General features: G+C 44.3%; 1 protein-coding gene across 1 annotated transcript in view; it reads right to left on the reverse strand.

Moving 5' to 3' along the window:
- The window catches only part of KCTD12 (potassium channel tetramerization domain containing 12), a 3,423-nt gene extending 1,827 nt beyond the window's left edge, over positions 1–1,596 (reverse strand). Inside the window, exon 1 of the mRNA XM_068267864.1 lies at positions 1–1,596. This exon is cut by the window's left edge and continues 1,827 nt beyond it. Within this exon, the coding sequence (XP_068123965.1) occupies positions 371–1,345 (975 nt within the window). The 5' untranslated portion in view covers positions 1,346–1,596 and the 3' untranslated portion in view covers positions 1–370.
- Positions 1,597–26,503: the final 24,907 nt, after the last annotated feature.

Raw genomic sequence — 26,503 nt, forward strand, 5'->3', positions numbered from 1 at the left:
CATTCCTGAACAGAAAGATCTAATGCTTTCTTGACAAATTCCAACAGTAAGGGGGAGGAAAGATATGAAAAAAGGGAAAAAAAAGCTAACAGTGAAAAAAAAAAAAAAAAAAAAAGTCTTCTTCTCTGGTATAAGGGATGCCTTAGAAAAAACAAAACACTACCCTTTAGTTTTTACAAGCAATGTGCTGTCCAGAAAATGAATTCTCACAGTTACAAAGGAAGAGAATTTATATTGGTGTACCAGTCTCACATGCATGTTCGCTTGAGAACAGCAACATATGGAATGGATTGGAGATCAGTAGGCATAATTTGTGACAGAATGAGCTTGACAGTATGTTTCCTGTGGATCTGACAAATGTTTAACAGGTTCAGTCTCTGCAGAAGACATATTCGGTGTAGCTGGTCCACACTTTGTCCTCACTCTGGTCATTGCTGGCAAATGCACATGTTCCAGTGGAACTGCATGCCACCATGTGGAAGCCAGCTTCAGATAACTTGTCAAATGCTTGCTCCAGAAAGTTAAATTTAAGGTAATACCTGGATGTATATCTCTCAGGAGGTCTATCAGGATCCCGGCTCTCATTTAAGGTGTCACCAAACACTTCTTTAGCCAAAGAGGTTTTGCCACAGACAGTAATACGAGCTACTCTTCGGAACTTGGCATCGGCTTGTGCCTCTCGCCCTATGGTGTAAGAACCTCTGTAGCCAACAGTTATATATCCAGATCTTCTACCTTCAAGAGACTGTGAAGGTGTAAGGCGAGGGACTGAAGCAGGGCTGCAAGAGGAGGAGGCATTGAACCGATATGGATCTAATGTTGGAGATGGCACCCCAGCTGCAGGAGATGAGGAGGCTGGAATGATTGCTGTGTCCAAGTCAGAATCTTGACCTGCTGCTGGAGTAAGGAGCAATGGGGGCTCTTCACCTCCTATAGAGCTGTCCTTACTGATTCTCAGAGGACTCAGGCGCTTTACTAATTCGGACAATTGAAAGTGCTCAGCTTCTCTTTGCAGTCGACTTCTCTCTGGAAAGTAATCTGGCAAAACAAGTTGCAGGTCTCTCAGGTAATCCAAGATATAACGAAACAAGAAACCATCCCGGTCAAGGAAAAATCGGCTTTTGCTGTCCCTAGCCAATTCTCCAGGTTTCTGCTGAGAAAACATACGCCACAGAAGAGAGTCTGGGACTGACACTAGAGTTGTGTGTCGAGTCACATAAACCTGTCCCCCGACATTTAGTTCCACTATTTCTGGAAATAAAGAATCTGTGGACTTCGCCAGCGTGCAGCTGCCTCCTCCACCTCCTCCATTAGGTAATCCACGTGCTGCGTCCGGTAAAGCCATATTGGCTGAAAGGGGGTAAAGGGCTCAGTTAGCTTACTCCCTTCCAAGGAATGGCTTTAAGGGAAATGAGCAGAACTCTACAAACTTCAGTTCATCAGTTTATCATAGAGGCTCTGCTTGAGCTTAGTGCTTGAGGTATATGTTGCTGCAGGTTCGCTGGGGAGACTGCAGGATGCAGTGAAAGCACACAGAAGACTGCCTTGTTTCCGTCCTCTTCCTCTCTGTGTTTCTGATTGAGGGAGCTGGCAGGCTCTGTGTTTTTATGTAGAATTGCACACTGGAGGCGTGGGAGGGAGGAGGGAGGGAGTAACAGAGAGCACAGGCACAGCTGATAGCCTACATAGAAAGGGGATGTGTGCAGTACAGCATTTGCATGTCGTGCAGATGTAGCTCTGATGTTCTCAAAGGAAAGAACATGTACAGCTAGACTGCCCTTCTCTGCTGCACACTGGTGATTTCCTCTTTCACTTAGGACAAAATCCTGATAATAACATCAAGTTTCAGGTAGAGAATGTACATTATGTCGCTTGACTCAGAATACAGCTTCCCACTCTCAGCTGTTCCTGAAACTGCTAGATTAGAAATATGTCAATGCTTTGTGTCAGCTGCACTGTTGCCACAGCTACGGAAATGCTGATCTGTCACTGAGAGCATGAAATCAATATACAACACAGTCAAAGAATACTTATGCTGGGCATACATGGTAAGTTTTTTCCTTATCAATCGAGCCGCTGATGGCTCGATTGATAATATCCGACAGGTCCGATGACCCGCCGGATAGATTCTCCGCTCGATCCCCGCGGGCAGACAATAGCGGGGAATCGAGCGGCTGATAAGGGATGCCCGCGGGGACGAGCAGGGATCGATCCGCGCGGACGAGCGGTGACGCGCCGGGATCGAGCCGCTGGCTCGATCCGGCGCATAAAACTCACAGTGTATTCCCAGCATTACAGATAAGTTTTTCTAGCAAATGAGAAGCATTGATAAATAAGACGTCGGGGCAATTTATAAAACAACATGAAACTATCAGAATGCTAACAGTGCTTTTTGACAGTTTTTTTATATTATTTATAAAGCAGGTAGACACTGGCGGATGCAAGAGTAGTCTCCTATCTTTGCCACTTTACAGCCGCAGCAGGCAGAGAATGTACAGAAGGTCGCACAGAGGGTTTGTTTACAGAAGGCAAAGCAGGTAGCAGTACGTTGTGCTGCAGTATGTACGTAGCCACCTGCAGGGCTGTCTGCTGTCTTGCTGAATAAATTATACCCGCTAAATGGGGCCATGCACAGAAATGCAGGTGGCTGTGCAATATCACCACTACAGCCGGATATCAAAGAAGTGGAGAGCCAAAGATGGCATTCCATGCTATGCTGCATAATCCTGATGCATTTAACGTACAATAGTGTTGCCTCAACCTAAGCATGGAATTAAAAAAAAAAAACTTGCTGCTCTTGAGTTTCCTATTGTCCTGCGTCACATGCAGGTTACTGGCTGATTCAATTGTCAGTTTAGCACTTATGATGCCTAAGCAATTTCCCATTTGCCTGGAATGTTAATGTAATGGTGCCCATACAGGGTACAATAAAAACATTTGATTTTCCCATTTATTCTATCAAAACGATCGAATTGAATAAAAATCAAAAAATATATATTTTTTTTTTGATTAAGAAAAATTAGTGATTTTCTATGAAAATCTGATTAGACATGTTGGAAAAATCTTTATATTTGATCATTTTTGCCGGGTTTTCTGACAATTCGAAAGTCTGTGTATGGTACCTCAAAAACAACTATGCAGGCTTTATCGAACTAAATAATCTAATCGGAAAAAAAATTAAACAATTGTACCATTAGAAAGATATGTTTAGGTTGTGTAATAAATTGTATAAGTTTTGACTTTGACCTGTTTTTGGAAATTAGCCTTAAAGATAAACCCGAGGTGAGTTTGATAAATCCTATTAGGACACAGAGGCACATTCTGTATACAATGAGCAACCTCTGTGTCCTTAGAGCGTTCTTCCAGCTCCCCCAGGCTCTGTTGTCCCCAATTAAAAAAATCGCCAGGCTAGTGACACACAGATTGTCGCTAGTCTGTTATTTACTTTTGCCCTGTCATTCAGCATTGCTCCCCTGCCTTCTGTATAGCGCAGCTCCCCGCCCTTGTCCTTACCCTCCCCGCCTTTGTAAGCTTCCTCCAATCGGCTCTCTCAAATCTACTGTGCTTCCTGGTCCCCTGCATGATCAACAGTGTAACTAACCTGTCCCGGTGCCCTTCTCCATCTGTGCTCCCCGTCTTTATCCTGCTGCCTGCCTCTTCTCAGACAGACAGACACAGAACATTTATATTGCTCTTTTCTCCTGGTGGACTCAAAGTGCCAGAGCTGCAGCCACTAGGATGCGCTCTATAGGCAGTAGCAGTGTTAGGGAGTCTTGTCCAAGGATCCTTACTGAATAGGTTCAGGCTTAGGCATCCAGCACATGTTATTGCATAAGGACATGCAAGAGGTCATAGAGAAGAGACAGCTAGTGGGTATAAAGATGGGGAGCACGGATGGGTTGAAGTGGGCGATTGGGGAGGGGGACTTGGGGCAATTGCCCTGTTTGCCTCAGTGGTAGCACCCGTCCTGTCTGTTTGGTCAAATCTGGTCTTCTCCGAAAAGAAAGATGTGAAATATGTATTGTATACTCTCCTTGTCATCTAAGAAAGTCATCTTTGATAACTGAAACTAACACCATCAATAGAGGAGTAGCTAAGTTATACAACAGATTTCTCCAAGCAGAAGAAAAGAGTCCAGAGATTATTAGAGAACTAAAAGGTAGATGGGAGTGTAACAAAAATGATGGTGGAAAACTGTGGATGGGAGCAACATGTCTTTTTTCCATAGCTATAGAAAATCTATCATACACCAAATAATTAGAAATGTACTAAAAATAGGGTGAGATTGAGGGAACTAATACAACTAATAATGAAGTGTCAGGAATAACTTATTCTGAGTGATTTTTTTCTTTTGTTTGAAAAAGTACTGAAAGGTTATCTTGTAGATAAAACAAACATTGGTAAGGAGAGATATTTGATGAGGCAATCTGTGAATCAGCCCCAAGGTAAGAAACAGAGAGGTAACTGATGAATTAAGGAAATTGCAGTTCAGTCTCCATGTGTGGCGCTGTGTATAGCATATATACAGGGCCGGTCCTGGACTTTCTGCTGCCTGAGGCAAAGATCGTGAAGGCGCCCCCCCCCCCCCCCCCCCTATTCTCCTGTGCATCTCTTTCTTTCTCCTGTACCTCTCTGATGCCATCTATCTCTTGTGCCCCCTTTCCAGTGCTTTTCTCATTTGCCCCCTTTTTCCTGTGCCCCTCTCTCCTGCCTCCCTTCTGTGCTCTTTCTCCCCCCCCTCTCCTGTGCCTCCCTTAAGTGACCCCTCTCCTGTGCCTCCCTTTTGTGCTGCCTCTCATGTGCCTCCTTCCTGTGACCCCCCTCCTGTGCATCCTGTCCTTCCCTTCTGCGTCCATTCCCTCATGTGCCTCCCTTCTGTGGCCTCTCATGCCACCTTCTTTGCCCCTCTCTCTTGTGCCTCCTTCAGAAGGAGTCCTTCTTTGCCACTCTCTTCTGTGCCTTTCTTCTGTGCCCCTCTCCTGTGCATCCTGTCCTTCCCTTCTGTGTCTTTTCCCCATGTGCCTCCCTTTTGTGGCCTCTCTTGTGCCTCCTTTGCCCCTCTCTCTTGTGCCTCCCTTCTGTGTCCCCCTTCTGTGTCCTCTCCCTGGTGCCTCCTTATTTGCCACTCTCTCCTGAGTCTCTCTGTCTTATGCCCCTCCTTGCAGTCACTGCCCTCCTCCCTCTCCATGTTTTGATCCCCACTCCCATGTCACCATCTTCCTGCTCCCACTTAGCACCTTTCTTGTGCCCCCCCCCCCCCCTTCATCTTCCTTTCAACTTTGTCATCCCCTTCATTGATTCCTGTTCCCCTTGCCAAGCCCCCCAATATGTCTTCAATACTGATTCCATCCCCACAGTACGCCCACCATTACTAATTCCCTACTGTCTGTACGTCCATTACTGGTGCCCTGTATACCCCCATCTGCTGTACATCCCCCACACGGCTGACCAACCGACCGTGAAAGCCTGAGGCAGCAAAGTGACTGACTCACCGGGGATGGGGTCTGGCGGCGGCGAAGGGCGGGCGTCGGGCATCCAGCATGATCCACATCAGAGCCGGATTAAGGCTTAACTGGGCCCTAGGCAAATCAGCAACTTGGGCCCCCATGTTCATATCACCAGTTACTGTTAGCCTAACTCACAAAAACGCAATAACCCTCACCTGTCCCCTCGAACGCTTCCTCCTGTATCTTCTCTCCATCGCCCCCTGTACCATGTGACATGGTGGCATGTGTGCAACCACGTAGATGCCCAAGGAATACAGGCGCACTGGCAACGATGGAGAGAAGACACAGGACATGGGTGGTGTGCGCTGGTAGTTAAGCGAGTATGTCCCCCACTTCAGCACTCTGCACAGCCGGAGGAGTACACACCTTAGATTGGAGACCAGCCAGGGGTCCTTCGATCGTCCAGAAATTGAGTGCCAATTGAGTGCACTCAGCATCTTTCCATCTTGCCAGATTGATAGTTTCAGTTTCAGACAGAAATGGTAATTACAATCTGGTGGCCACATTGAGGCATTGATCTCTGACAGAGATTGATGCCGCCAATCAAATAATGTATGGGATCCTTTAAGCCCCTTGCAGTCCATCTGCTCCCTTGCCAACCTACTAGTCCCCTCCATTGTGCTCCTGTGAAGTGGATCCTGTGATCCAACGACAGAGGTGGCGAGGCGGCAGGTGCTAAGTCACAAGGCTGATTCCCAAGAGATTTCATGCTGAAATCTTTTGTGAATCGGTCTGCTGCTGTATGGGCAGGCAAAGGATCTCTCTCCTTTCATATTTGATCAGAGAGAGATCTGTCACTTGGTCGATCTGCCCATGCATCATATAATGTATGGGCACCTTTAGTGTATGGAGTGGACACCTTAAAAGACGTCATCACAGTAGCGCAAACTGTTTTATATAGTTAAGCTGCAAGCAGAGCTAGTTAAAAGAGCACATAACAACAAAAGAGGCAGCGATAGTAATGTTTGTTTACCTAACCGAGGACTGCACATACCATAGCTGTCCTGGGGCCATAAACATGTCACTAGCTGCCTGCAATCACGGGTTTCTGTGTTCTGAATCCTGCAGTGACACACAGGAGCCCGTGCACATCCCAGCCGAGAGGAGAAGCGTGGTCAGGAGAGCGGGTCCCAGGCTGCAGAAGGCACATCAGAAGTGCGATAAAGCAGGCAGCTAGTCTCACCGTCTCAGATGTAGCAACTTTCCCTCACTGCAGCTGAACCTCCTTCATCAGCTTCCCGGGCCCCGCTAGTGCGGATCTGTGTAATTCCTGTGCACAGTACAGCAGAAGCCCGAAAGCTGCACACTTCTGCAGAGCCGCTGCTGCTATGAGGAGGAAATAGGGCCGGGTGTTTATTTATTAGCGGGCAATGCACACATACTATGCCTGCTTACTTAGTGGAGGGGCTACTGAAAGAAGCCAAATTGAGTGCAGATGGGCCCCAAACAACTGCCTTTGTCACGGTGTGTGCAGGCACGGAGGCACCACAGGAGCAGTACTTCACTGCAGAGTCTGCACTGCAGCCTGCACTCTCTCTCCCGTCTCTCTCCAGTCAGGTTAGAAGGCGGCAAGAACCAGGCGCAGTCACTTCCTCTTTATGCCTGGTGCCGCCCCTCCACTTCCTGCCGCCTGAGGAACCCGCCTCACCCCGCCTCATGGGCGGGCCGGCCCTGCATATATATATGCATATAGCATATGTTATACCCTAAGATGTGCACTGCAGGCCTCAAGCTATTGCAATTTGAAAGTAAACTGAAGGCAGGTATACAATAACAGTAATAATAACAAATAATATATCAAAATAAATACTGTATTTTTGGACTCACTTTTTCTCCCCCAAAATTGGGGAAAAAAGTCATTGTGTCTTATAGTCCAAATGCAGAGAGTTCCTGGCTTGTGAACGCCTGCCAATACGAACTCCCAACCCGCCACAATGCCCTGTGCCCAGAGCCGGGACAAGGTACTCCAGCACCCAAGGCTGAGACGCCAAAGTGCACCCCTCCATCCCTCCCACCCAGCTGTCACACACTGATTGCTATTATACTAAGAGGCGCCACAGGGCCCACAACCTCCCCAACACCTTAATATCTAGTTATCTGGCTTGTAGTCACTGCTATGTATCCCCTTTTCTTATTTCTTTCTGCTTCAAACACAATTAGGAATGACAGCTGAATGAATTCTGCGCCCCCTCCTACAGTGCGCCCTGAGGCTGGAGCCTCTCCAGCCTATGCCTCGGCTCGGTCCTGCCTGTGCCCGTGCATAGGAGGACACAGGGGTACAAATGAAAGACACAGGGGGACACAAAGGGGCATAGAGGAGGACACAAGGGGGACACAAGGGGCATAGAGGAAAACACAAGGACAGAGGCGGACACATGGGGGACACAGGAGGACACAAGCAGGACAGAGGAGGACACAAGGAGACACAATAGGTACAAGGGGGCATGAGGTACAAAGGGGGCATAATCCAAAAGATGCCCCTTCACCATGGATGCACCAGGTTTAGTATATATCTTTCCCCCTGGTTTTGTCCTCTAAACTAAAAATACAGCATACAAAGAGAATACAGGAAACCAGCTAGGCAGGTCCGGTAGGTAGGGCCACTGTCACTAACTGCCCCCTCAACTATTCTGCAGCATTAACAGCATTCTCACTAAACATCCACCAATATGTTGTTGCCCCTCTACTGTCTCCAGCTTAGTGTGGAAAATAAGAAAGGAAAGCTCTATTCACAACCCCTGAAAATACTAGATTCATTAATGTATTTATTCTTGGATATGTCCTCAAAACAATATGAGTTACAGATAACAAAGTGATGATTTGCATATTCAGAAGAGACATCATATGCTCACTCCAACCTGAATAATGCAAATACCTTCTGTTTTAAGAAGGCACACTTCTGTTTAAAACCAATTAAAAGTACCAGAAATTGGTCCAGGACCGCCTAACGCCGATTGGTGTAAAGTCCTTGGGGCTCGCAGTGCAGGAGATCGCGTGCAGACTGCGCGCGCATCTCCTGTTCGGGGGGCGGAGCTCCGCCCCTCCTTCAGTGTGACACGGCGGTCCCCCTGGGACACTGGAGAGCAATCGGCTCTCATAGGCAGAAGCCTATGAGAGCCGATCGCCATGATTGGCCGGCTGTGGGGAGGGAGGGAAATAATTTAAAGAAGCAGCAGTTTTTATAACAAAAATAATCATAAAAATATTTATATAAACAAAAATAAACATGGGGGGAGCGATCAGACCCCACCAACAGAGAGCTTTGTTGGTGGGGAGAAAAGGGGGGGGATCACTTGTGTGCTGTGTTGTGCGGTCCTGCAGTTTGGCCTTAAAGCTGCAGTGGCCTATTTCACTAAAAATGGCTTGGTCACTAGGGGGGTTTAGCACTGCGGTTCTCAAGAGGTTAATAAGAGGTATTTTTGTATCATTTGCAATTGATCGGCATCAGAAGGTTAATAGTACAATGGGGGCCCCAGCTAAAGTAACCCTGAGATGGGGAGACAAGTTATACCTGTGGCTTCTTCCAACCTCGTGTAGTCATTGAGGTCACTCTGCATTTTTCGGGGTCCACTCCATTCACACCAATTTATAGTTCACAACTCAATTGGGTCACACACTATGGTGCATGCGCTGCTCCATCATGAGGCCTGGGTTACTGTACTGCGATTGCAGACTGAGAAGTGCACATACGTGGTATACTACCAAGGCAGAGAGCAGAGCAGTGAACACGTGTGAGATAGTGTCAGTGACAGGTACTGCACAGATTCTCCATTGCATTGCCAACTTTGCAAGATGGAGGGATCATCCACCCCAGCTCTTCTGCCACCCTAGGCCCAGGCCTGCCTGGCCTACCCACACATCCAGCCCTGGAGCTGAACCAATATATCCTGTATCAAATTCACTGAAAATACAGCAGGTGACTGGCTGTCACTGAGACTGGACACTCACCTTTTTATTTATGGCACATAGCACAGGAATCATGTGTATAGAGTGCCAAGTGAGCTTTTTACAGAGCTGGGCACTGCTCACAGTGAAGAACTGCTGCGTTGTTGCTGACATGGATAGTGGTTTGTAACTAAACACAGGAGTTTGCAGGCAGCAATATACTAAACAAATCCCTGCCTACATATGTACAAACATTATTACATACAAGTGTTCTGTCTGCACAGTATGCTGCTATGCTACATAACTAATCAATTTACTACTACAGAAATACAGCAGGGCCATCATTTACACCCTGCACAGTATGAAGTAAAATAACTACACTCAGTTTTAGCTATCTAAATCAGCACACAATAAATTATACTAATCACAGTTCTAAGTAGGTACAATACAGCTAACTAACAGCTATATGTCCCTGCAGCACACTACAGTCTCTCCCTGTCTCTCTGTCTATCTCCTATCACATAGAAAACGGAGCATGGCGTGAAAAAAAAAACTACTTCATTTCCCTTTATATATGACTGTGGTGGCATCTGTGCTGATTGGCTGCTGGGGCTTGCTGTGCATCCTGGGAGCAAAACACCTATTCTGCTCTTCAACAAAAAAACAACCACATGGCAGGTTGACACAATTTATCAGCCAGTGTATCTGACTCTCTACTGCTTGTTTTGTCTGTTTGTTTTCCTCCTTCCTGGCCATATCTACCTGTTACCTCATGCGGGAGAATTTGGTCATCAAAATCGGCCCAATTTGCTGTAAGATCACATTTGTTATTCTCGCTCATTCATCCCGTGTGACTTATATAGACTGGCATTTTGTGATTTTATTTTATGTTTTAAAGCAGACTCGTACTCTTGCACAGCAGACAATGAAAAGTTTTCATTCCACATCTAAATGCTGTAGAAATCTACTGCACTGAGCTGTTTGTGTGGTTTAGCTACATCAAAGTGTAATTAGCTTTATCAGTAGCTGTGAATGAGAGTGCTGTGGCTCTGCCTGTACAGGAAAAGTCTGAGGTTTAACCCTTTCTGTATACAGTACATATACATGTACTGGTGTCATGAAGCGCTCACACAGTCACATAAATATTCAAATCCCAGAAATGAACCTTGTGGCACGGAACACACTTATCTTTCAATTTTCTGCGTGCGTTTTTCTGCGTAATTTTTCTGCACACTAGGTGTGTTTCTCTGCAGGAAAACGTGCGTGTTTTTTCACAGCAGCTGATGTAATTGATAGAGAAAACGGACAAAATGTGCAGAGTCATCATGCAGAATGTCAGGTTTTTTTCTGCGTGCAAAAAACCTATTAAGTGTGAACTAACCAATTGATTAACATGAGTTCTCAGTTTTTCTGTGCAGAAAACGCGTTTGAAAACAGTCAAGTGTGTTCCCTGCCTAAACCAGACTCTAGTCCAGAGTATGCAGTTGTCTCTGGGTCACATATGTATCCAAAAAAAATGCCCATTCCTATGTCATATTCCACTTCGTTTACTCCACAGCAACATCCAAACCGTAATACTAGATAATGTGGTAAAGTTCTTTCAGTGGAGTTCCTCCACCTCAATGGTTATACATCATATGGGCTCAGGAAAATTACAGAAATCAAATACTGTAATGAACTTTGTACAGCAGGAGACATTGGCAGCGCTTCCAAACAGAGGCTGCACCCGAATTGACTACCTGCAATAGATGTGCAGAGCTCCACAATTGTGGACTAAAATACACAACATGCATTCAAAACAGGTACAGCAAAGGGGGACATTAGCTTCAGTATAAATAATATGTGCACAAATTATTCCCTTCTAGATTTCCCCACGGCGGTGACGGGTACTCTCGGGGGAAAACCTACCGCTAGTCTAACGATAAAAACACGATTTTTTCCTAGTGCTGGTAGTCATAAAATGGTATACACATATAAATAATATGTGCACAAATTATTCCCTACTAGACTTCCCCACGAGAGAAATGTGTATACCATTTTATGACTAGCAGCACTAGGAAAAAATTGTGTTTTTATTGTTAGACTAGCGGTAGGTCTTCCCCGAGAGGACCTGTTACCGCCGTGGGGAAGTCTAGTAGGGAATAATTTGTGCACATATTATTTATACTGAAGCTAACGTCCTCCTTTGCTGTACCTGTTTTGAATGCATGTTGTGTATTTTAGTCCACAAATGTGGAGCTCTGCACATCTATAGCAGGTAGTCAATTCGGTTTCAGCCTCTGTTTGGAAGCGCTGCCAATGTCTCCTGCTGTACAAAACTCATGTAAGTATACTTATGACTAGCTGTATCCACGTGCATCAATTTGCATTCAAATTATAGATTAGGACTAGTACATGATTTGCATCTGATTTGCATTCAAGGCATGTATTTAGCCCTGTGGGGCTCTGCATGCCTCTGTTGGTCTACAATTCAGTTGCAGCCTATGAGCGCTGTCATTTGTTTGATGTCTTTTTGAGAGAAATGTTTATACCATTTTATGACTAGCAGCACTAGGAAAAAATCGTGTTTTTATTGTTAGACTAGCGGTAGGTCTTCCCCGAGAGTACCCGTCACCGCCGTGGGGAAATCTAGAAGGGAATAATTTGTGCACATATTATTTATACTGAAGCTAACGTCCTCCTTTGCTGTACCTGTTTTGAATGTATGTTGTGTATTTTAGTCCACAAATGTGGAGCTCTGCAATCTATTGCAGGTAGTCAAATTGGGTGCAGCCTCTGTTTGGAAGCGCTGCCAATGTCTCCTGCTGTACAAAACTCATGTAAGTATACTTATGGCTAGCTGTATCCAGGTGCATCAATTTGCATTCAAATTATAGATTAGGACTAGTACATGATTTGCATCTGATTTGCATTCAAGGCATGTATTTAGCCTTGTGGGGCTCTGCATGCCTCTGTTGGTCTACAATTCAGTTGCAGCCTATGAGCGCTGTCATTTGTTTGATGACTGTAATGAACTTGGCACTCATTCAACTCCAGCACCTCACTGTAATGCTCTGTGCCACACCGTGCAGCACTCAGTGTTATGCACCTCCACCATCATACTCATTGGGTGTGCTTACCAGAATATATTGCTGATCCCACTACAGAACAGAATATCACTTTTTTTTTCAATCAATCCAGCATCTCTGATGTGTTCCTATGCAGCTTATGTCCAGATCTATATTAATGCCCGAAGACATAGGAATCTTAAAATACCCCAAAAAAACTCTCTCATAGTGTAACAAACTTTAGTTAAAGAAAACCTGCACTGAAAATTAAAAGTCAAAATAACCATACACAAGTCATACTTACCTGCTGTGTAGTCTACTCCTCAATCTCTTTCTCCTTTCCTGTGTCCTGTTTGTCCACTGTGATCAATGGAATTCTCCGTCCTCCATTTTGAAAATGGCCATTACCCCATAATAGCTTCCTGGTCAGCACACAGTTAAACTGTAACATCGCCCACTTGAGCCATAGGGAAACATGGACACATCAGTTCTCCTCTCAGCTGTAACTGACAGCTACTGATATATTTCAGTTCTGACAAAATGTTGTCAGAACTGGAAGGGATTATTGTCAGAAGAAAATGGTGAGCTTCTGAGAGGAACTGATGGCAAGGTAACTATGTAATGTTCATTTGAAGTTACCTCATGTGTTTATTTTAAATAATTTTACTCAGTACAGGTTCCCTTTAAGCATTATAATATAAAGTATAGCACTCACAAAACTCCATGTTAAATGTGCATATAGATAAAAAAGGATCCTCTAAAAGCATGTCCACATTACCATCAGCAAGCTCCGCCCAGAATGCATGTTGGATACATATGTGACACAGGTATTTGCATAATCTGAACTTGAGTTTGGTTCAAGGATCATTTCTGGGATTTAAATATTTATTTGACTGTGTCAGCGCTTCGTGACACCAATCTATGTATACATTTTAAGGCATTACCACCACCTTGAGGAGTAGCAAAGCTCTTTCACTTTGTGAGTAGTGTAATTTTACATACTAGAATATGTTGATATACATTAACCCTTTCTCTGCTCCCTGCAATGTTAATCCAGTTAAAACGTCAGTTTTTTTAGGTTTTCCATAAATAGTCATGGAGAAATTTTCTTTTCCCTAAAGGTTATTATGGCGGGGAAGAAGTTCTGACTTTAGATTAACTTTAAGCATTACAGAATTGTATTTGCTTTAGCTGCTGCTGCCTGACATTGAGTTGCTTAACTTGTTATTAACTAGTATTTCCTAGGTCCATCTGCCATTTATTTTATATGATGCTCTACCATTGGCACATCCAAGGTGCATGACCTTACATTTATCAACTTTCATCTGCCATTTGCCTGCCCATGTGGTCATATGATCAAGATCCTGTAGTAATATGTCACTATCCTGCTTAGTGATGATAATCTTGCAAAATGTTCTAATGGATCATTAATAAATTGGACCTAGTGCTGATCCTTGTGGGATCCCACTACTAACAGACTCTCATTTTTAGTATAATCCATTTACCACCCTCTTTGCCTACTGACCACCAACCATTTCTCTATACACAATACAAAACTGATGTTAAGCTTAAAGGTCTATATTTTTTTTGGTTCTGATTTTCTTCCTTTCTTGAATAATGAGGAAACATCAACTGTAAGTCAGTCATAGGGAAATGACTTACCTAAAGAGAATAACAAAAAATAAAATAAAGTGGCCTATTGATGACAGAACTAAACTCCTTTAATACTCAGGGGTACAAACCAGCTGGGCCAGGTGCCTTATCTATTTTGATATTATTTAAATATATACTTATATTTACTAGAGGAGTACATCATCACTTCGGTGTACGGTCATACTACACATGTTGGGAGATTTCATTGGAAAAAGGCTTGCTGCTAACCCTGCCCATTCCCCATTCCCTTTATTGTAGTTCTGCATCTACATACTGTATCCATTCTGCATATTATAAAGGGACAGAATAGACTGATTTGGTGTTAGTTTGTTTTTTACTTTTGTATGACCATGCTGAAAAAAACTGAAAATTCAACAAATGATTTCTGTACCAGGTCCACAGTACAAGCACGCCAAGATGGAATGTAGAGATATTGGGCCTGATTCACAAGGCGGTGCTAACAGTTAGCACGCTAGTGAAAAGCCCTTTATCACGCTTAAACTCTGTTTAGGCATGATAAGTTTAGGTGTGATAAGTTTAGGTGTGATAAGTTTAGGCATGATAAGTTAAGGTATCCACATATGAGAGAAAAAGTAGTCCCCATCATATCTATGATAAAGATAATACTCAAAACCACAGTAGTGCCAAATAACAATTCATGTTTATTTAAACATCATGATTAAAAACAATTAAAAACAATGAGGATCCCCTGACCTCTTGCCATCCATGAATTCCTATGTATTGTAATACAATCTGTTCAAAAAAGTCCGCTCAGTAAGAGTGGGTCTCAGGGTTGTCAGCACGCTGATCAAGGTATTGGGGGATAAAGCAACCAATCAATGAGTACCAGTAACTAGATTTCTCTGTCAGCGTTGCTGACAAACCAGGAAGCCACAGAAAACACCATGATTGTAAAAAAACTGCTGGTTAGGATATGTGCAAAAATGCAAGTACATAAAGTGCTGTGCAATACATTTAATATGGTAGTTCATAAAAAACAACATGCAAATACATATACGTGAATATTAATATAGGATAAAGTGCAGATGCAATGTCCAAAAAAGGGGATTGTAACCAATCAGTGGAAATTAGAATAGATAATACAACAACCCAGTGTAGAAAAAAAGATTGTAGCAAGCCAAAGTGACCAGAAATGAAAAACCACGTGTAGTAGACCATAACCAGCATAGTTAGAGATGTAGTAGAAATGTAGTAGAAATAACATAAGAATATGCAGCCAATATCCGCACACAACCTGAGCAGAGCTTACCCTCGTATAAGGAGAAGGATGGGTTCATGGGGATCCGGATCCTACCGGTTACGCCAGAAGCTACCTCAGGGATCCCTGAGGTAGCTTCTGGCGTAACCGGTAGGATCCGGATCCCCACGACCCCATCCTTCTCCTTATACGAGGGTAAGCTCTGCTCAGGTTGTGTGCGGATATTGGCTGCATATTCTTATGTTATTTCTACTACATTTCTACTACATCTCTAACTATGCTGGTTATGGTCTACTACACGTGGTTTTTCATTTCTGGTCACTTTGGCTTGCTATAATCTTTTTTTCTACACTGGGTTGTTGTATTATCTATTCTCATTTCCACTGATTGGTTACAATCCCCTTTTTTGGACATTGCATCTGCACTTTATCCAGGGGAGGACTGGGACCTTTTGGCCTGGTGGGAAAACACAAACTAGAGGCCCGCCAGCCCGGGCCCAAATTACATCACACACGTGCCCCACGTGCTACATGCCAAAACTCACAATACAATACAGCAAGGACACATGAGGGACAGCGTGACAGGTAAAGTATAATGCAATGGGGGGGGGGCACATAAAACATTTTGAGTTATAACGGCCAGGGTTTCCGTTGCGTTCATTGTTTCTGATTATCGCACTGGATCGACCACATCAGCCCGAGATTTTCCAGCATCTCAGAATTTCCACCCAAAATCAGACAGATATTTTCCCATGGACCCTGCAGGCAAGCCTCTGCTCTGCATCATGCTGTTTATATTTACCATCTAGCCCACCCTCTAATTACTCTGTAATTAGGCATTGATTTCCCTCGGCCAGCCTAGTGGTTCACATTGCCTTATACAAAAACATGTACCAGGCACTGTACCAGCCCTAAATCATTAAATGAGAGGCAGCCTGGGGGGAAATTTCCCCCCTTCCCCCCTGGCCAGTCCTCCCCTGACTTTACCCTATATTAATATTCACGTATACGTATTTGCATGTTGTTTTTTATGAACTACCATATGAAATGTATTGCACAGCACTTTATGTACTTGCATTTTTGCACATATCCTAACCAGCAGTTTTTTTTACAATCATGGTGTTTTCTGTGGCTTCCTGGTTTGTCAGCAACGCTGATAGAGAAATCTAGTTACTGGTACTCATTGATTGGTTGCTTTATCCCCCAATACCTTGATCAGCGTGCTGACAACCCTGAGACCCACTCTTACTGAGCGGACTTTTTTGAACAGATTGTATTACAATACATAGGAATTCATGGATGGCAAGAGGTCAGGGGATCCTCATTGTTTTTAATTGTTTTTAATCATGATGTTTAAATAAACATGAATTGTTATTTGGCACTACTGTGGTTTTGAGTATTATCTTTATCATAGATATGATGGGGACTACTTTTTCTCTCATATGTGGATAGATTGTCTTTGGATCGATGATCCTGGTCCTCAGAGATGATTATTCCTTACATGGTATGGCTGTCAGTGGATTAGACTAGACAGTGAGCGTTTTAGGCTTGAATCTTTGAGAAAATAACATGATAAGTTAAGGTGTGATAAGTTTTTAGGCGTGATAAGTTTAAGCACCAACTGGGTTAGCACCGCAGTGCACAGCTGATCAAAAGTTTTGCGCTAGCAAAGTCTGGTGCACTTTGCATAGAGTTTAATGGCACTGCTTTGCGTGCGGGACTTTGCGCGCGATCTAAACTTATCTAAACTTATCATGCCTAAACTTATCACACCTAAACTTATCACACCTAAACTTATCATGCCTAAACTTATCATGCCTAAACTGAGTTTAGGCATGATAAAATAGTTATCACGCCTAAAGTCTTTAACTGGGTTATCACCGCTTTGTGAATCGAGCCCATTGTTTAGTTAAGAGGTTGAACGTGTTACTAACCTGTTGCTAGAAATCATAGCAGACTTTGGGCTTGATTCACAAAGCGGTGCTAACCTACTTAGCACGTCTAAAGTCTTTAGACGTGCTAACCAGGGTGTTAAGTAGGTTAGCACCGGATTTCTCAATCAGATCGCGCGCTAACTTTGAGCGCGCAAAGTTTTACGCGTGCAAAGTTTTATGCGCGCTAAGTCCCATAGGCTTTAATGGGCACTTCGCGCGGTGCGCTCTGCGCTCTGTGCAGTGTGCGCGTAAAGTTTTACGCGCGGAAAGTTTTACGCGCGTAAAGTTTTATGCGCGAAAAGCTCATTTAGACGTGCTAAGGGGGTTTTCACAGGCGTGCTAACAGTTAGCACCGCTTTGTGAATCAAGCCCTTTGAGTTAAAGAAAAGCCCTAAAAGTGGCTAGATTTACATTAATAGTAAATGATTTCAGCACAACTGAAGCTGAAACTCAGGCACATTACTAAATATACCAACCAAAAGCTTAAACCAGGTGTCCCCAAAATTTTTCGGTCAAGGGCTGGGTCCACATACTTCAGGCTGCTGGAGGCCGAAACATACATATAATGATGTTGAAAAACATTACATTGAATCTCGGTATTGATTCACCTGAATCATGCCTGGAGGAGAACTCCCAGCAGAAGCCAATCTGTCATGTGGCGACCAAAGAACGTCTTTGTGTGCCAGCCGATGAAGCATACCCAGGTGACAACCTGCCGTCTAGTTGGACAGCAGTGTCACCTGATGCAGAATTGGATTGGAAGCCAGCGAATGACTGCTTGCTGGCTTATACAGTATGTGGATGGGTGATGCCAGCACTGCTATTCTATATTTAAAGGTGCAGTGAGCTGCATCCGACCATAAGTTATACATTTTGTGTTTGGGGGCCAGTGAAAAAGCCTTGGGGGGCCACATTCAGCCCGCGGGCCATAGTTTTAGGATCAATGGCTTAGACAGTCCAATCTGGCTCTGAGGTGGTTTGGTCTAGGATCTGGCTTCTGGTCCATTCATATTAATTGTGTGCCACACACTGCCACAGACCGAGATTATTTACACAGCAACTTGGCCCTGTCATTTTTGGTATCTGTTAGCTATGGTGCAAGCTTTGAAGGATTTCAGTATCAGATTTCTTCACGAGTGTTTTGCCAACTTTTTAATATCTGTGCCTGCTGCAAGGTAAACTATGCTTGGAGGAAAGGGGGTTTTAGGAGGAATAGCAATTAGGTCGTGTGTGTGTGTGTGTGGGGGGGGGGGGGGGTGAAGGTCATTACTGGGCAGACTGCTCAGACTGAAGAGATATTTTTAAAAATATGAATAGGGTTATTTTGGGATTTGCAAGGACATGGGTTAGGGTAAGGTCTTGGGGGACCAATTTATAAAGCAGCGATTTATGTATTTATATATTCAAGCAGTGATAGTTGTTTACTTGGTAAGTTTCCTTGTTGTGCGCCGCTTCACACTGCCTTATTATAATGTTAACTAGGCATGAACCCTGCAGAGCTCTCCCATTTGGTTTAGAATTCCAAGTAAAACTTGAGAGCCGCAGGCCTATAGCCGATGCGCTCCTATGCTACCTGTTTCAAACCCAGAAAGAGGAATGGAGCGCATCAGCTTCAGGCTTAAACAAGGGTCATGGCCCAAAGGTTTTACTCAGAATTCAGAATCCGAATGGCAGAGCTTTGCAAAACTCATAGCTAAGTTAACAGTGTGCTTTTCTTCAGTTTGACTCAAAGGGGGGGAATTCATTAAGTTGCGCTGCTAAAGCAGAGAGGAGCAGCTTAATGAGAGGTGCGCGAGTTATGTACATGCTACGCGCAGTAGTGCAGTGTAGCATGCGCTTTGAACTAACTTGCGCACCTTCTACGTAACGGCCACTCCACTGAACCCACCTTGAGCTCTGGCAGGTCCAATGACTTCAATGGACATGATCCCTGCACTTTGATTAGCCCAATAGGCTGTGACTTGACAGCCTACCGCTCGTAACATGCGCATAACTTGCGCTCCTCTCATTAAGCTGTGCTGCTTTAGCAGTGCAGCGTAATGAATCAACCCCAAAGTGCTTGAGAGCTATGGCTACTAAGGGCATGTTCAATAAGCCACCCTGGTTTCCTGGTCTCAAACTCTGGTCTCCTGTGTCAAAGGTGGTGTCTTTAACCAGTACACTATCTAGCCACCCTGTACACTTTCTACACTATCCAGCCACCCACATCAGTTTCCTTTATAGATACAAAAAGACAATGGCCCCTATTCAGTTAACTTTTTTCCTTAGTTTTCTCCCAAGAGATCATCTTTTTTACTTCTCTAAAAAATAACCTTTCTGCACTTAGCAACTGAAAAAGTTGGTAACTTAGTAAAAAGTAATATCAAACTAATTTTAGTACTTTTTTTGCTTGCTTAAAGAGAGTCTGAAGTCAGTTTAAAAATTCATTTTTACGTTTTATTCTGCTGATGGATCATGATCCCTGCTAAACCGCCGCATTCCTGCAGCCGAACAAGGGTTTTTTACCCCCCCCCCCCAATCCCCAGGGCAAATACCGGGGATCGCTTCCTGATTGAGGCAGAGCTTAGGCCCCGTTTACACTTGCGTTTCTGTGCCAAACAGACCGGATGACCGGACCGGATCCGGTCCGGTTGCATCAGGTATGTATACGGCTGCGATCTGGATCCGTTTGGTAAAAGTTATAAATAAAACTATATAATTGTTGGGGTCTGGGAGGTGAGCAGAAGGTGCACCTGTAGAATCAGGTCTTCCGCTGTTTAGGCCTCACCTCCACCTCTGACATACTGCCAAACAGCTCCAGCACGTTAGTCACTGCTGCTCCACTCCAGAAATGCTTGGCCCATGTGTCCCCATCCAAAATGGCCGCTAGAATACGCATAGGAAGTGGGGTAGAACGTCAGGTGTTTGAAGCCAGTGTGTTCTGTGCTTTCCGTTTCCCATTAGTTTCTATTTCCGGATGGTGCAGCCAGGCTCCGGTCCGGGTGCGTGGGCCGGATGATCCGGACCCAAAAAATAGCGCATGTTGGAAAAGTGTCCGGAGTCCGGCTCCGTTCTGTACGGAACGGACCCATGTGAACGTCTGCATAGACTTTGCATTGCAATCCCCGCTGATCGCCACCTCTACCCGCCCATCTCAGTATTCTTTCACTGAGAGGGGCGGGGAGAGGCGGAGATTGACGCCAATGGAGATCTGGCAGATTGACGCGAACGGAGGCAGAGCTACAGCCCTAAGCTCTGTCTCCCAGGGCAGCAAAATCTGCGACCAGGAAAGTCATGGATTTTTGCCCTAAGATTGGGGGGGTAAAAAAAACTTTGTTTTGCTGCGGGATAGCGGCGTTTTAGCAGGGACCATGATTCTTAAGTTAAATAAAGGGTAAAAACGAGTTTTTAGGATGGCTTCAGTGTCTCTTTAAGGCCGGCTTCGCACTGCAGCACACCGCACCCCAAAAAACAGGCCTTTAGGGATTACTGCATTAGTACGCGATAATCCCTGTCTGGCAGTGATGCTCACTTCCTGTTGGGCAAATGATGACATGCTCAGAAGCGTATTTCTAAAATACGCTTCCGCACATGCACAACGCTGAAAACTGCAGCGTTTTTTTTTTAAAGAGACATGCTTTACTATAGACTTACATTGGCGCAGGTCACCACAGGTCGTCGCAGGAGCCGCATGGTAACATAGGTATGTGCTCGGGTTAGATAAAAGACTTCTGGTGCAGTGTACCGCAACGTGGGGAGTGTGAACTACTCTGTAGACTTTCATTGCCCGGGGGCGTGGTGCTGTAAATTTACCACACCGCAAAGCCCCAGTGTGAAAGGGCCCCCCTAAAGGTATTTTATTGATAAGGTGTAAAAGATCTCGTAAGAGAAAACTCAGGAGTAAAGTGAATTGACTAGGGGCCCATATGATATAGATGAGAAACTATTGCCAAATAGCCTTCCTTCATTTGAAGAAGCTTGCAAGGTGGGTTGGCGGTTACTATAGAACCCAGAAGGCACTTTTTAACTCAGGAGCTGGTTAATACAATTTGGTGAGTCAATCCAAAAAGGCAGAAAGTGGCAGGTTAGCTACCCTGGGTGAAGAGTTCAATAGTATTGCTTTTGTTTCCATAACTAAAGGCTAACGCTTCCAAAACTGGTCATTTAGAGAGCAGGCTCTTTTGGCTCTGAATATTCATAGACCTTGGCGGATACAGACGTTTGTCCATCCAGGTTAAACCGCTTGTGCCTATTTAACCCTGTGACATTGTACCCAGAGCACAAGTCCTAGCAGAAAACTGCTGGCACTATTATTTCCTGGGGAGAGCAGATCTGTCAATTATTCACTGATAAGTGTTTTCCATTGGTAATTTAGAAAAGGAAGTGCAGCTTTAAAACAAACCTGAAGTGAGAGGGACATGAAGGCTGACATATTCATTTCCTTTTAAACAATGCCAATTCCCTGGCTGTCCTGCTAATCCTCTGCCTCTAATAATTTTAGCAATAGACCCTGAACAAGCATTTGCAGATCAGGTGCTCTGACTGAAGACTCACTGGATTAGCTGTATGCTTGTTTCAAGTATGTGATTCAGATACTACTGAAGGCAGAAGGATTACCAGGACTGCCAGGCAACTGGTCTTTGTTTAAAAGGAAATAAATAGCAGTCTCCATATCACTCTCACTTCTGATGTCCTTTAAACATAACTTCTCTGTCCAGCTAACTGGTATTGCCTAAGAGGAAGCCACATCCCTTTCAAACTTTGAAAAGCAGCAGTGGAGTTGCATAACTGGCATTGCTATTAAGATTTGTACAGCATCAGGCTCTGTCCACATGATGCTTTGATGTTCTTTAGATGTGATAAACAAGCTGTGCTGCATTAATCCACAGTAGTTCATGAGAGAAAGATCACGGCAAAGAACACAATGGGCTTGATTCACTAAAGTGTGCTAAGTGTCAGCTCGCCAGTGAATAGCCCCTTAGCATGTGCAAACTGCCTCTTCACGCGCTAATATGCATGTACGAGTTTGCGTGTAAGTTTTGCACGCATCGCTTCACGTGCAAAATCAGATGCTTTGCGTGCTAAGTAGTGTGATAAGCATACTTTGCACGCAAAACGGCTGTTTTGCACACGAACGGAGCGTAGCGCGGTGTGCGCTAAAATAGCACGCAAGCAGTAACAGCTTTGCCTGTGCAAACTACTTAGCACCCTAGTTTACATGTGCAAAGCCTTAACACGTGCTAACTGAGTTAGCACTGGTTAGTGGATCAAGCCCTATAGGTGGTGGCTGGGGCATAAACCAGTGCTGGTCTCATGTATAGTGTTACATCTCTTGTGCAATGCAGCATGTGCAGTACATATGAATTGCATGGAGTGTCACTGATGTGGAAAATACTGAGACCCATACCAGGGTGATGTCTAAAGTTTATTTGTGAATATGCAAGATATTTACAAGTGAACAATGCAATATTGGCAGCTGAAGTGAAAACACAGGTAAACTGTACAAGTAATCAAATACAGGGGTATTTAAGATACTAAATACAATATACAATATTGTGTGCACACAACCGCTGAACCTGAATAGCAAATATGTACAAGAGAAAACCTATATACAAAAATATACATGCAGTATATAACCAGGCAATATATACAACAAGCCACAGGCAAAATGGAACGTCCTACAGGCAGGGTTTAATACCAGAGAAACAGATAATACAATAATCGCAAGGCAAAGGATTGTCAAGAGATAAGCAAAGGTCGTACACGGGCAGACAGGATCAGGATACATGGTAACTAGGAGCAAGGAACACAGGAACTCTGAGGACTAGCACACAGGCTAACAGCAACAATGAACTAGCAATGTTTGATTGGCAGGTGCTGGCTTATATCCTGTGCAGAGGAGTCAGGTGATGCAGATTTCCTCTCATTAGCAATCTGCAGGTAATGCAGTTCCTGAGGAGGTTTGCCACCCGCTGGTGAACAGGAGGAACCACATGATAATTTACCAGAGTTCATGAAGAGAATATGAGGACCTCTGCTGTTGAATAGAGGAAGTTCATGCAATAAGTTCTCTCTCTCCCCAGTACTTATCCTCACTAATATTCAGATACCAACCCAATCGTAATCTCAGATCTGCACATGATCTTCTGTTGTCCTCCTCTAGAATTACCTCCTCACGTTCATGTTTACAAGATTTTGCATGCGTTTCACCCCTCCTCTGGAATGCCCTCCCCCAACACATCTGTCGCCAACCTTTGTTACCTCTAAACACTCTCTAAAAACTCATTTCTTCCTACAAGCATATGTGCTACCTTAGGCCACTTCCCTTTGTCCTAAGACCAAATTGCACTCCTACTAGGTATCCTAAAACACACTGCCTTTATATATTTGTTGTATACAACCCCTCCTCTTGTCCCCCCCCCCCCCCATTCCCTTTAGATTGTAAGCTTGCAAGGGCAGGGCTCTCTCCCCTTTTGTGTCTTGAAAATTATTATACATTTTATTTATCATGTTACTTTTATCGATGTCATTACCAATTCTGTATTTTGTACCATTTGCTCTCAATGGATGGGATCAGCAGCGCAGCGGGCAGCAGCGCAGATGACGTGCAATTGCCCACGTTGCGTCCCGATCGCATGGCCATCCGTGCTGCATAGATGTGAACAAGGCCTTTACACAAAAGGATGCATAGTTGAGTTCAGTCCCTTCTTCTGCATACCAGCATGATGAACTGCAGGATGAGGTATAAAAAAGACTGACGTGTTTATTCAAGCTGGCAAACAGCAATACCAAGGTGAGGTGCATCGCTAAAGCTAAAGATTGGGGAGGGGGGGGGGAGTTGGGGAATACTACTGGGGATAGGGATCCACTAGATGGCCAGGTAATTTTATTGAGGGCTGGGGGGGGGGGGCGGGGGCACTAAGTTACCATTACTGTGGAGGGATGGGGGGGCTTCCAGTTAACCTGGCATCAGGCCAGCTGAGGATCAGGCCAGCCAACACAACATGCAAGGGAGGTAATACTGCCTAGTTATGTTTAATAGGACGCCGCCTATTTATGTGATATGCTGCATATTTATATTTTTATTTTTGTGGGCATTATTTTTGTATTAATGGAGAGGGGGCTTAAGCCAATATTTGTTTGGCAGACCTACTTACATTTGTAATGTAATTTTTGCTCCACCCATGACCACGTCCATGGTCTGGTGTGGAGCCACACCCATTTTTGGCTCCCAAGGGAGCCCAGAATCTTCCAGGATCCTAGCAATGCCCCTGTGGTTTAGTATGTATAATGCTGGACATAAGCACTGACTTATAATAGAAAAAGTACAAAAAAGGGCATTTGGAATTTCTATAGGCACTGCAGTCTTAGGCAGGGGTCACACAGAAAGGGACTGCATCCTTATTAAAGAAATATAAGGAATGTAACAAACATTTTAAAAAGGTAATCGGACTCGTAAAATTGAAAGCTGGAAAACAAGTGGCTAGTGACATAAAGTTAAATTCAAAAAAGTTTCACAAATACAAAAATTCAACACGGAAGAAAGTTAAGAATCTTAAGACTCTTAAAAAAACAGTCAGTGAACTTAATTGTGGAAAACCAAGCTACAGCGGGAATTTTAAATGCATGCTTTGCTTCTGTGTTCACCAAGGTGAAGCTCTTGTCTCATAATTCAGCTCTGGGTTGTTCCCAATCCACCTCATTCAGTGGGAATTACCTGAAGGCAGCCATACACTGGTCGATTGCCACCAGATCGACCAACAGATAGATCTCTCTGTGATCTAATCTGATCACAGAGGGATCTATCGGCTGCCTACACTGCAAACAGATTTTGAATCGATTTCACTATGAAATCGATTCACAATCTGTAGAGATGCTGCTGCCGCCTCCCCAGCATACATTACCTGATCCAGCCGGCGCGAGTCCCCGCTGTCTCTTCTCCGCTCTGGGCTCCAGCTTCACTTTACTTCCTGTCGGGGGAAGTTTAAACAGTAGAGGGCGCTCTACTTTTTAAACTTTCCCCGACAGGAAGTACAGTGGGTTGCAAAAGTATTCAGCCCCCTTGAAGTGTTCCACATTTTGTCATATTACTGCCACAAACATGAATCCATTTTGTTGGAATTCCACATGAAAGACCAACACAAAGTGGTGTACACAAGAGAAGTGGAACGAAAATCATACATGATTCCAAACATTTTTTACAAATAAATAACTGCAAAGTGGTGTGTGCATAAATATTCGTCCCCCTTTGATCTGAGTGCAGTCAGTTGCCTATAGACATTGCCTGATGAGTGCTAATGACTAAATAGAGTGCACCTGTGTTTAATCTAATGTCAGTACAAATACAGCTGCTCTGTGAGGGCCTCAGAGGTTGTCTAAGAGAAAATTGGGAGTAACAACAACGTGAAGTCCAAAAAAACACACAAGACAAGTCAGGGATCAAGTTATTGGGAAATTTAAAGCAGGCTTAGGCTACAAAAAGATTTCCAAAGCCTTGAACATCCCAGGGAGCACTGTTCAAGCGATCATTTAGAAATGGAAGGAGTATGGCACAACTGTAAACCTACCAAGACAAGGCCATCCACCTAAACTCACAGGCGAACAAGGAGAGCGCTGATCAGAAATGCAGTCAAGAGGTGACTCTGTACGAGCTGCAGAGATCTACAGCTCAGGTGGGAGACTCTGTCCATAGGGCAACTATTAGTCATGCACTGTACAAAGCTGGCCTTTATGGAAGAGTGGCAAGAAGAAAGGCATTGTTAACAGAAAGCATAAGAAGTCCCATTTGCAGTTTGCCACAAGCCATGTGGGGGACACAGCAAACATGTGGAAGAAGGTGCTCTGGTCAGATGAGACCAAAATGGAACATTTTGGCCAAAATGCAAAACGCTATGTGTGGCGAAAAACTAACACTGCACATAACTCTGAACACACCATCCCCACTGTCAAATATGGTGGTGGCAGCATCATGCAAGTGAATCTCTTCAGCAGGGACAGGGAAGCTGATCAGAGTTGATGGGAAGATGGATGGAGCCAAATACAGGGCAAACTTGGAAGAAAACCTCTTGGAGACTGCAAAAGACTTGAGACTGGGGCGGAGGTTCACCTTCCAGCAGGACAATGACCCTAAACATAAAGCCAGGGCAACAATGGAATGGTTTAAAACAAAACATATCTATGTGTTAGAATGGCCCAGTCAAAGTCCAGATCTAAATCCAATCGAGAATCTGTGGCAAGATCTGAAAACTGCTGTTCACAAATGCTGTCCATCTAATCTGAC

Source organism: Hyperolius riggenbachi, chromosome 2 (assembly GCF_040937935.1).
Source record: "Hyperolius riggenbachi isolate aHypRig1 chromosome 2, aHypRig1.pri, whole genome shotgun sequence".
NCBI lineage: Eukaryota > Metazoa > Chordata > Amphibia > Anura > Hyperoliidae > Hyperolius > Hyperolius riggenbachi.